The 12899-nt window shown below is 31.6% G+C and overlaps 1 protein-coding gene and 1 long non-coding RNA gene across 2 annotated transcripts; both read right to left on the bottom strand.

Annotated features, from left to right (window-relative positions):
* Positions 1-1104: 1104 nt before the first annotated feature.
* Positions 1105-4490, bottom strand: LOC134713706 (uncharacterized). The gene is made up of 2 exons (XR_010106365.1): positions 4342-4490; positions 1105-1303 (listed from the first exon to the last, which is right to left on the bottom strand). It is a non-coding gene; the product is annotated as an uncharacterized LOC134713706 (long non-coding RNA).
* A 2-nt stretch (positions 4491-4492) lies between these two features.
* On the bottom strand, positions 4493-9339 carry LOC134714418 (uncharacterized). Its single transcript, XM_063575657.1, has 3 exons — positions 9235-9339; positions 5663-6162; positions 4493-4498 (listed from the first exon to the last, which is right to left on the bottom strand). The coding sequence occupies exons 1-3, from the start codon at positions 9287-9289 to the stop codon at positions 4493-4495; spliced, it is 561 nt and encodes a 186-aa protein (XP_063431727.1). The 5' UTR covers positions 9290-9339.
* Between the last annotated feature and the right edge of the window lie 3560 nt (positions 9340-12899).

Raw genomic sequence — 12899 nt, 5'->3', positions numbered from 1 at the left:
TTTTTCTCGTAAAGTTAATAGGCTTATCTTAGTGTTGGTTTGTAGCACTGATTTGTTTTCATTCAATCGATAAATAACGTTTTAACACCGGTATTCTACTGTTGCTTTTATACAGTTATCTAAACGTTCAAAAAAATCCTTCGAAAATAAATAATCCAGCTTAAATTCTTATATCATTATATTTTCTGTGTTATGTCAAATGCTTTCATATTCTCAAATATCTGCTCCTTCATCTGTAACACAAATTACCAGTAACTTGAATACATCCCGGATGTTAAGTTTAAAGTTCTTGAGTCGGTTTCACAAAATAAGTTACGATTAAGATTGATCTCATATTATATAAACGAAATGTAGTGTTGTTTATATGCGTTTCTCGTTTCTCGTATTTTATATAGATTATACAGTTGGTTTTCCTGGTTGAAATGTTTAACATCAGTGATTTTGGCCGTTTATAGCTTTTTGGGGATTGCTAAGGCACTGTGTTAAAGGACGTGCTTTGACCTATAAGTGTTCAGTTTTATACCTTGTGATTTTGTGGTTTTGATGAAGAGATGTCATATGCACTCGCACCGCATCTTCTTCCTTTGAACTTGTGAGTGAGTGATACCTGTGATATTTTTTTGGAAAACATGTTTATTTATATTTGGAAAATAAGGTTGACGTCATCAAACATCAATATATTTGTTAGATCTAATTAGAATCGCAACATTCAATGAACATTTTCAATGTCACTGTTTACACCTTTTAGTAAGTAACTTCACTAAACAAATAGCTAAAGTAACACCACATGATCAAAACGAATATTAATCATAAAAAAGTCAAACACTCATTCTTCAAAAGAAGCATCAGCATTCAGAAAAAACACAGTAACGCAGTCTCTAGAACACTAGAAAACAATCTCGTCAGAATCAACATTCATCATAAGGAATTGGTACTAAGTCGACTTACACAACGTTAAATAACGTTTCAAACAGCGGTATATTGTCTTTATTTAATAACACAATGAAGTAGGTCAACCATTATGTCTCCAAAAGAAGCACCATCCCGTAAGAAGTAACATTCATCATTTATAAATGACACCAAGTCGAGTGAAGTAACATATAATTGAAAAAAGTAGTAGCCATTTAATAGAAGTAACACCAAACTTATAGATTGCGAAGCATGACATCAAAAGTAACACCAAATACATGCACGATTGTTTCTGTAACATGTGGAATAAAATTCCCAACCGTCTTCCTGTTTCTTCTGAATCTCTGTAACAACACCATGGCCAGGACTGATAGTTACTAGTTCACAGCTGAAACTAATAAATTAAATCATAAATAAATTTTTATAGTTTTTAGATTTAAGTCTAAAATATTTTTTCAAACTATCTTATTAAGTATTATTCGTTACTTTCCCAATTGAAAGAAATTAAACAAGATTTATCGACAACAGGTCAAAATGGTCTTCCTCTTCTATTCAAAATTGAGGTTTTTTTTTAAGCTGATACATTTTAAAGGTGTGTTTATAAAACAAAATATTTCTTCGAATATAAAAGACTTAAATCCTCTGGAATTTCCATATGAATTGTGAGGACAGAATGGGAGAAAAGATCCTTGTTTTCTGTATAATATATTTTTAGGCTGTTTTTCCTTATTAATATTATCATTTTCTTAATTTTTTCTCTATTGTTTTTTACTCATGCTAGCTATGTTTCCCTTTTCTTTACTACTTTCATCATGTTTGCCTATTTTCTTTATAATTCATTATTCTTTCTATTTAGCATTTAATAATCTCATTTCCCCCTCTCTTTACTTCCTTTGACATACCTTCCCCCTATTCTTTTAACTCTATTAATGCCCTCTCCTGGATGACGATAGCAATGTCAGTCAAGTGAGTTTTTTCTATATCAAATGATTTAAGGAATAACAGTACTGTAGTTGAAGAGTTGCCACCGTCAATTGTAGTTTTGACGGTCGCAAATGCAGTTTTACTGGCGACGCGTAGCAGAGACAGTAAAACGGAGATTTGCGACCGTCAAATCAAAATTGACGATGTTAACTCTTCAACTACAGTACTGTTATTCCGATTATAATGCAATACAAAAAGAAAAAATACTATAAAACTTGAAAAAATGTCTAAATTTGTCAAATAAAAAAAATCCGCGAAACTTCATGAATGATTTTGGCACAAAGACGACATGGCTAAACGTGACGTCATACAAATGAAAACTTACAAACAGGAGGATATTACGTTACCTGTACGCTTCAAATTCGGATAAAATAACATTAAAACGGTGAATTCGAGATAGGTGTTGCTTTATGTTCGATTATATAGTAGTAATCGAACATTTGTTGATTCATCAATTCAAAACAGCGGGTCCCTCCTTAGTTACGCCTGGTCAACTGTGGATTTGACGGCAACTTTTATCCAATGAAAACAATTGTTACATCCAAGTTGCATTTAGAATTATTTATTTTCGCCAATTTACGTGAATTAGGTAACAAATGTGTTTTCGTAGCTATTTCATTGTATAGTTTTGTACAATTTCACATTCAAACTTTTAAACAAATTAAATGACATAAACAATTCTACCCCATATTTTACTTTTTAGTTCTCCTTTACCAATATAAAGTTTTTGTAAATTAAATGCTTTATAAATATAATTTGCATGCATTACTTAATTGTAAACTTAAAGTTCTTAGTTGAAAAAATTATTTGATAACGTTATGTTAAATGTTCAAATCATGTGGTACAATGTATGCACTGAAATCCTTGTTTTCGTCTAATTCATGGATATTTAAGCGTCGACTGCAGACACTTCCTTCTATAAACGCCCAAATGATTGACAGAAAGATAAAACAGTTCTGATGTGCATGTTATTTCTGTTATGTATCTTCTGCTTTTGTCCCCTATCCATCCATAACATTTTTTGTGTGTGTTGCGGCCGTAAACGTGTGTCGCAGGTGACGTTGCGTTATCAAACTTGTGTTTGTTTAGTTTTAACATATTTGCAGTGGATTGGGAAACAGGTTATTGCAACCTATATTAATCCCTTACTACTTTGCGGGTGGGAGTGCTGCCTTGTAGCTGCATAAGCCTGCTTTTATACGAAATCTGCAAGTCTTTTACTTGCAAGAGATATGGCTCTCTCTTAATACGGGAGAGCTATTTATCGTCCCCTTCCGACAGACAATCACCATTTCTCAAGACCATACACCTTAACGATGTCAAGGGAATTCTGAAAACTCAGTCCTTGAAATGTTCTCCTCGGAGCTAGGATCTAACCAGGAACCTTTATTTGAGTGGTCCGATGCGCTAACCACTACACCACAGTTCTCCTGGCGAATAGAACCTTTCCTTCTTACAATATTCTGATGACCTGATTTACATTTCCATTCAGCAATGTTGAAATGTAATATATGCCTTCTAATATAGGCGTGAATATTGTTTGAAAAAATAAAAACTTTATATTTATTGAATAAAGTTCGCGCGACTTCAATTATCCGTTATTTTAAATGGCCTTAGGATAGCATGCATAGAAGTTTGTGTAGATCAATCATGAATCGGAAAAAAGGTCACTAAAATGTGTGTTGCGTTTTAAAAGTTTGTCAGCATATGTGTATGTTGATGTTATATTTAAAAGAACCATTCAGGTGTATCAATCAACAAAATATTGAACCTTGCAATTAATAAAGAACCAGCAACAGGTGGACTAAGTTATAGATAATAAAATTGAGAATGGAAATGGGGAATGTGTCAAAGAGACAACAACCCGACCAAATAAAAAAACAACAGCAGAAGGTCACCAACAGGTCTTCAATGTAGCGAGAAATTCCCGCACCCGGAGGCGTCCTTCAGCTGGCCCCTAAACAAATATATACCAGTTCAGTGATAATGAACACCATACTAATTTCCAAATTGTACACAAGAAACTAAAATTAAAATAATACAAGACTAACAAAGGCCAGAGGCTCCTGACTTGGGACATGCGCAAAAATGCGGCGGGGTTAAACATGTTTGTGAGATCTCAACCCTCCCCTATACCTCTAACCAATGTAGAAAAGTAAACGCATAACAATACGCACATTAAAATTCAGTTCAAGAGAAGTCCGAGTCTGATGTCAGAAGATGTAACCAAAGAAAATAAATGCATATTTTAAGGTTTTTCTTGTCGTAGAACACACCGAGGGGTGTCCGGATTGATCAAATGAAAGACCGACCGAAAGTTAAAAAAAGTTTGCCGTATATCAAGTCTGTTTCGGATTTCGGTAATGCACGCGATATATCTGAAGTAGCTATTTTAATTGATCAGATAATTTGGAGGAATCACATTGAAAAACAAAAACAAAAACCTACCTTTGATAATGATAATTATATCCAATGCAAGAGAGTAGCGTATCACACATGATAGCACATTGCAACAATGATGATTTCTTTGCGAGTATAATGTCTAGGACGGCTTTATAGTTAGTTAAACATTGGACGAAACTACCATCAAATAGATTGTTCAAAACTGAAAAAAAAACATATTCAAATACATGTTCGGATATTTTAGTTTAATTTTATACAAATAATGAACATAACTCATCACGTGTATTATTTTGTTATCTGTTGACAATGTTTCAATGTTTTTTTTAACTTTTTGCATAAGATGAGTGATGTTTCTTATGTCCTCGTCCATTAGTTTTGCCATTTGCCAGTGGCCGGTTTCTTTTTTGTTATTACAAATTCAATACTTAACCTGCCGCTTGGAACATGAAAATAATCAGATGTGATGTGATCGTCAATGAGACAACCGCAACCAATTGCCGCAATTAATGCACGCAGTAACCAAACAGATGGAAATTACTGATGGAAAGATTAGAAGCGTTGATTGAATAATTTCAATATCATATTTAGGTATGGTGTGGACAAAAATAAATTAAATAGAACAATTGCTTATAACTTCATTAAATGCATGTCTTTTGAAAGACTAGCACTTATTATGTAGATTAAATGAGCTAAATGTGAATCATAATAGCGGGTACCATGTAGAAAGAAAAAACAACGATACACATTTGACATGTCACCTTATGATAATCATAAATTATGTTGTTTTTTCCAAAATTTAACTATATTTATATTACAATTTCATCTGCATAAATCATCATTTTTTATTGATAAAGCTGTATCGAAAATATAAAATTTATGACTACGCCGGAATTTATAGATAAATACCGTACAGTTTGAAAAAGTGTGAACATATCTAACTATGAAAAACAGCAAAGCATTCAAATGACATTTTTAAAGCGCGTTGATATCTAATACATTGCAATTTAATCGGCTCTTGAAGGGCACGTAGCAAATAATGATCACAAAATCATAATAAATAATACGTATTTTACTTATTGATGTTAACAATGTGTTACAACTTTAAAAAAAAAATATGTTGCATTTGCATGTTTGAAATAAGCGTGTATTTTTAAAGAAGAATTTAACACTACTTGTCGCTGTTCTTCGGATGCTGAAGATTCCATCAGAAAATGAATTTCATTCTAAATTGGATTAAAAAAATGAATTTACAAATTCTCTATTAAAACAATGTGGAATCAGATATCTGATGAGCAATAATGCTTAAATTGAAACCAAAAAGAAATAATACAAAAAAAAAGATACAGTTTTTACCTTCAATCTGTACCTTCCAATCTCCTATATGTTTAATATTTGTGTATATTCCTATGCCTCTTATTGTAAACGGATGTGGGTCAGTCCACTCCGCAATATCATTTATACCAACGATAAGTCCTATTCCTATCCTTAGATCTCCTTTTATGGCACTGATCCAAAATGGTCGGTATTCACTACAATTACAAACTTCAGGAGTGAGAAATTGGTGGTTTTGCCGGCTGTCCACCGGTAAAAGTGTATCGTCTTCTCGTCTTTGAATTCCTGATTGATTATTGTTCCAGCCACCGATTACAAAATGATACATGGGCTTTTTGGGATCTCCATCGTCTGAATTTGACATAATAATTGAAGCATCTTGACACGCCTTCACCTCAATTGTCATTGTCGTTATACCAGTTAAATCAAGACCATATTTGTTGACATCAACAGCATACTGCCAAATATCAGGAAGGGTAAAAAAATTCTTGTGTTCAATAATTGGTGTAGTGAATGCATTTTCAATTACCAGTCCTATAAGAAAGTATATGTATATAAACCAATTCATTTCACTTAGAAGGAGAAAGGCAAATACATGATAAACTTGTCTTTGTCGCTTACCTGTATTATTGTGGTTTTTGAAATCCTGTCCAATAAGATAATTAGTTTTGAAAAACCTAATAATATGTACCATAAAGTTTGATTTAATCTAACCAGTAGTTGAATTAAAAGCAGTTCATAATAGTGACTAACTCCTTATCATTATTTAAATTAGTTTTTACGTTGTGACCATTTTCAATTGTTTGGTTTTTTTTACAGTTTTCCCAAAGCCTACAATGTTCTATTTCTAGCCCAGCCATGTTGGTTGGATTACATGGTTATCGAATAAACTTTGCAATCAAGGCGAAAATTGTGGCAAAGTTTAATTTTATTGGCTTAGTAGATTAAAACAGAGGATTCTAGTAAGAGTTTCAAGAAATTTTGGAAGAATTTGTAACCATGGACTTTAAAAGGTAAGAACTGTTTGAGAGGTCAATTGGAAATTTTGGTATATTTGTTAATTTAAATTTGCTTTCTTTCATATTATTGCTGTCTTGTTTATATATAATAATATATCTGATAATAATAAAAAACTGCAAAACTTCCTTAAACCTATCAATCCACGAGAATCAAACCCACAATGGATTGTCTGATTAATTTAAAAATTCAGAGCAGTAACAAGTAGGTCTTAACCCGATGAACATTTTTTTTTTGCACATGTCAGAATTGCTCTAAATGGTTCAGTTTCAGCATTTACCCCTTATTTTTATTTTCGCCATGTCGATTGGCACGCAAGGAAATTTATCGGACACATTTGTGTACACAAAAGTGTACAATATACTACTTATATATATATTTTTAACGCTTAAGTAATGAGCAGTCATTATTAAAATTACATTATTGAGAATGTTATAGGTATTGTTTATATATTGTTTCTGTACACATGTATACGATAAAATTCAGATTTCGAATTTATTATCACTCAAATCTGTAGCTTTGAATTTTGAGTCTATAATCTATAAAGCAACGCGTTTTCGTTTATTTTTCTTTCTCTCAGGTACATGGTATGTATACTTTTAGAGATAAATTTTGGGTTCTTGTCAGATATGAAACTTCTCTAGTGGTAAAAACCTAAGTCCTTCATAATGTTTCCAAATAGTCAAAATCTCGAAAAATTAAATCGAAATGACAAATATTTTGCCAATAATAGGCATTTGGTTGCAAAAACATGCTCAATATTATTACATTGATTTCCCAGTTAGATAAAAACCGATAATTTCAGATGTGAAATAAACGTGGTTATTTCACTCTCTGACGTTATACAACAATAGGCGTTGTCAAGACGTCGATCACGTCGTAACAAGACATGCGTCGGAAAAACATATAGTTCCTTACATTTCCTACATTAATTTCATAAAAAAAAAGCAATTTGACAATGTAATAAAAAGTATAACTAATCGCCGTATTTGAATATCAAAAATAAGACAACTTGTGACCGGACGCCGCTATGGATTAAACTCGTGCTGCGCACTCGTTAAATCCATGCGTCGTTCGGTCACGCGTTGTCTTATTGTTTGATATTCGAATACGGCGATTAGTTATACTATAAATATTAATATATCAAGAAAAACTTGTATAATGAAACAAAAAAAAAATTTAAAAAAATGATTGCTTTAAAGTGTTCCACAAAAATAAAACCACTGTTAAAAAGTCATAAATCGATTAGAGAAAAAAAACGGGTAACAAACTAAAACTGATGGAATCGCATGAAATATAAAAGGAAAACTACGACACAATAGAAACACAACATTAAAATGTAACATATAAAGAAACGAATTATAATATAACAATGGCTATTTTCTTGACTTGGTACAGGACATTTTAAGAAAAAAATGGTTGGTTGAACCTGCTTTTGTGGCATGCCAAACCTCCCGCTTTAATGACAAAGTTAAATATAACATTAAAATTACAACATTATTTGACAGGATTACAATGCAAATAAATGAGAGAAAATATAGGACAGAGAAACACCCTTATAAAAGTAACAAAAGGTATTAGGTTTAAAATTTAATACGCCAGACGTGCGCTTCCTGCACACAAGACTAACCAGAGACGCTTAGATGAAAAAAGTTCACGATCTAAAACAAAAACAAAGTTGAAGAGCACTGAAGACTAAAAGTTCCAAAAAGTTGGCTAAGGTTCTTTCACGGAATAAAAATATAGTTATTATTTAAAATAATTCATACTTGTCAAAACAGTAAATTTTATAAAATGACAACTAGTATATAATACATACACATGATAAAACCGAAGTGTTGACAAACTAAATAAAAAAAAACGATACATTACATGAAACTACTTGAACCAGAAAAACAAATTAGCCAAAGTCATCAAACCACATATAATTTCTAAAAAGATTTCACAAAAAGAAAATAGAATTAGGATATTATAAAATATAAATATCAAATTGTGGTAGTTTTTAAATAATCAATTATTTTATCTAGTACGTCGATGTTTCTTCTTAATCAAACTGTAAACCAAATATATCGTATAAATTTCGTTGATCCAAACTGAAATCTAATAAATGGACTGCATGATTAATTTCATTTACCATAACACACGAAAACAACAGCAAAAATAAGATTTACAACTACAAACGTTTAGACATTTTCCAAATCCGGTAGGAATAACAAATATAATATCAAAGTTAAATATATGCATTTGAGATGGAAAAGTACCGTAAAAAATTCGAAATCTTAAATCTTCATTTTCAGCTTAAGTTGCCTACATTTTTCAACCACACAAAAAATATGAGAGGACAACGATTTCTGTGTAACAGAAATAACAGAAGATGGGAATGTTTAATAAGTATCTTTTCTTAAAAACACGAGAGAGACAAACAGGTAAAAAAGATACAAGTCAATTTTAATAAAAGAATTAAGAAAACTTAAAAACAAAAGAATGACATTTTATCTGCATGTAAAATTTGAATTTAATCTGAATATGTTTTTATAGCTTTTAAATTTCAAGCAATACAATGAATTTTACAATGACAGTCTTACTTACCTAAAGTCTTCAAAGCAACAATACTTAAGAGGAACACTCTTTGACCAAATGCCATCTTCTACTTATTAAGACAATTTATTGAAGAACTTTGAAGGTAGTTATTTTCTCTTCTGATACAAATAACAACAACTGGAATATGTATAACGTATAAAAAGTCGATATTGTTATACATGACTGTGAATAATTCCATACCGGCGTTTTAATTGGAAAATTAATGCCATGGGTTGTCTATAATTTTTTCCAATGAAATGATCAGAGATTTTTAGAATGGGAACTCTTGTTTTAAAAATTTGTTCAAAAAGAAAACACATCTTAATGAGTATTTACTATTATTAGCATTAACAAGGTTCCACGAGTGTTCTTGTAGGTCAATGTACGGCCTTTAACACTGAGCCTTAGCTCACACCGAACAAAAAGCTATAAAGGGCCCATACATTGCTTGTGTAAAACCATTCTAACAGGAAAACAAACGGTAAATTATATATACATGTTATACTATAGCTTTTTTTCAAAAGATTATAATATATCTACGTTTGAAAAATGTGAATATTGAACAAAAACGCAGGTATGTCTGAATTCTGCACCTCTATGTATTTATATGTTAAATAAAAAGTAACATTAAAACCAGATTCGCTGAAAGATCCCCAACTTAAATTTTGGAAAACTGGCATTCTGTATTTTCTATTATATCTTAGTGTAAATTGCATCCGCTCATTCGGTCTAACTCCCTCCTGGTTATCTGAATAGTTATTTACACATTTACAAAAAGATTTTATGAATTTATCATCAAAAGATAGAAAAGCAATTAAATTGGGAAAAAACATATTACTACAAAAAGCAGTGACAAGGTCAACATTTGAAAACAGTAAAATAGACTCAATTAAAATTTCATTCCAAATCTATAATTTCAAACACAGTTTGAAAGTGTTAATGCATCTGGATAATTTGAGATAATGAAACCACCTCTGGTTTCTAAAACATATTGCCTCATTTCAGCGCAAAAGAAAAGATAAAATAAATGATTGTTACTTTTATGTAAATACGGGTCTAACGCCCTCAGATATCAAAAGACTAAATCTTATATTTACAATAGTTCGTACACTTGCAATAATAATCTTGTTGTGTTTTAAAAAATTTGTGCCAAAATTAATATCCGCAGTATCCAAGATAAACTGGTAAATCAGTGCAGGTGATTTTTATACCCCGCGTATTATATGAAGTATGGTGCGTTACATTTTTTTTTCAATCTGGGCGTATAACTAGTAATTTGTGTGACGACTTAAAACATATATATATATTCTTGTTTTGTTAAATATTTTAACTGTGAACTGTAGTAAAAAGCGAATCTTGTTCCATGATTTTTTAGCATGATAGAATTTTCTAGTTCTTTCTTGGTGGTTCATGCTCAAAGTAATTTGTAGTATTTACTGTATACTATTTTCGTTATAAATAAATTCATCATAGATACCAGAATGAAAATTTTGTATGAGCGCAAGACCTGAGTTTCGTCTACAAACGACTCACCAGCCAGTGACGCTCGAATCAAAAACAGATCGAAAGGTCGAATAACGTACAAAGTTGAACAGCATTAAGAACAAAAACATTCTTGAACGTTTGGCCAAATATTAAGGTCACATATTCCTGAGGCAGACGAACCTTATTTCAAAAAATTAAATTTAACCGATTCTTATCTGGGGGAAATATATCACAGTACTACATCGTTGCCATGACTATATAATAAATACGTCAAAGCTCTAAAATTTAGTTTTATAAAGAGATAACTATTATCACATCTCATCTCCTAAAGGGAAGAAGGATGCGGTTCATTTCAGTTATACTTTCCAAGTAAATTAATAAAGGAAATTGAACTTTAGCAACAAAAGAGAGATAAGAAAAAGATGCACTATCAAGTGCACACATTCAACATATTTCTGCACACAAAACAAACGGAAAAGAATGATAATTTAGCAATCTTGTATTGGGGGAAACGACACACGTCTAATATATATATATATGTATTCATATGAAAAAGTCTCACATCTGGAGGAAATTTTTTTTTTTTTAATAAATGACGAACGGAGTCATTAAAAAAATCATGTAAGCTTTGATTAGTAAGGGTTTTTCAACTTCATAAAAACTATGTAATGCATCGTTGTTTATAAGGGACTTTCCTTTTTGAATTTTTCCTCGGAGTTCAGTATTTTTGTGATTTTACTTTTTGCATTGTATATATAAGTGAAAGATATAAGCAAGTAAAACCGAGGGAATTGTGAATGATGATACAAGCATGAAAATTAGAACTAATCATCAGTAGTGTATACTTTTAAAGATAAAATTGCTGACCATTAGAAAAAAAATCATTTGTTTAAGATGGCACGGCCATTTTTTTTCTAAATGGCTGTTTTTTTTAGTTTTATAATACTGCTTTTTTCTTTGATTCTCTTTTAGTAAAGAAAATTTATTAGGTTTGGTGGCTACTTTCCTGACATGTGACGTATTTACTAGAAATTAATATATGACAAATCCAAGGTTTGCGCATGCGCGAAAATGAAGAGAAAAAAATCATGCAGTAACATTTGAACTATTTATTATATAGTTAGTGTGTTTTGTATTTTTAAAGATATCATAAATTGGTACGATGACATTTTTTAAAGAGCGATTTACATGCACTGTTAGGGCACACTCGTATAAATCATAGTTCATCTCATTGCTCTAAAATTGAGGTTCTTCTAGAGCTGTCCAAGTAAGTGTAACTTCTTTGATTCTACTGTTTAGAAACACGCCCATTCAGTTGCAAAGATCAGGTATTTGATGGATAAGAAGAAAATATGGTTAATCCCTGAGAAACATCATTTGTAACTGTAGATGATAGACGCGTTTGGTAATGGCTAATCAAGTTCAGTGGAAATGTCCTGATTTGTACGGAGAAGATGAATTTATTGTCATGGTTCGTGGATTGCACATTGTAATGACTTGTTATAAAGTTCGGGTGATGTATTGCGTGATAGTGGATCGACATGTGCCCTCACTAAGGTCCATATTGCAACACGTCGAACGGCAGATTCTTTTTTTGTAAGTTTAAATGTACATATGACTAGACACACGCATCAGATAACGACATGCGTTTTGCTTGAATTGTTAATTTCTTTTTCTAGAAAACGGTCGTCAGATGTGCAGAGTTATTACCTTATTAATGAAGTTCAATTTGTTGATTCGGATGGAGGTATATGTAAGATGTATAAACTCCAAGATATTGGTCCAAGCAATACGAAGATCTTTTGAAGCATGTGCAAATCGAACGAGAATCTGCTTTCGATAACAAGATCAAATAGAACAACTGTCTACTATGCCCGCAAAATGAAACTGGAAACATCTTTGTCAAAAACGAAGCTAGAGAACCTAAACAAATGATTGTGATATCTTTTCTAAAACTTACGTTTCTTGTCACAGTAATCGGTTTGATTTTGAGTATTTCCTTATCCATAAAAGTCAGACAATGGCACGGTTTTTGTCTAGACAGAAAGGTGCTGGTTCTGGTAGAACACCTAGGGTTATAAGTAGTTTTCTCTGTGAAAATTACAACAAAACGATGTTTTTTAGTTTCTTGTTGACAGAATTGCTTCTTTAGGGATTAATAAAAATATGTATGGTACTCATGGTGAAAT

Source organism: Mytilus trossulus, chromosome 4, assembly GCF_036588685.1.
Source record: "Mytilus trossulus isolate FHL-02 chromosome 4, PNRI_Mtr1.1.1.hap1, whole genome shotgun sequence".
In the NCBI taxonomy this organism is placed as follows: Eukaryota; Metazoa; Mollusca; class Bivalvia; order Mytilida; family Mytilidae; genus Mytilus; species Mytilus trossulus.
The sequence above is the reverse complement of the archived record's forward strand: the minus strand, read 5'-3'. Positions and strand labels throughout refer to the sequence as shown.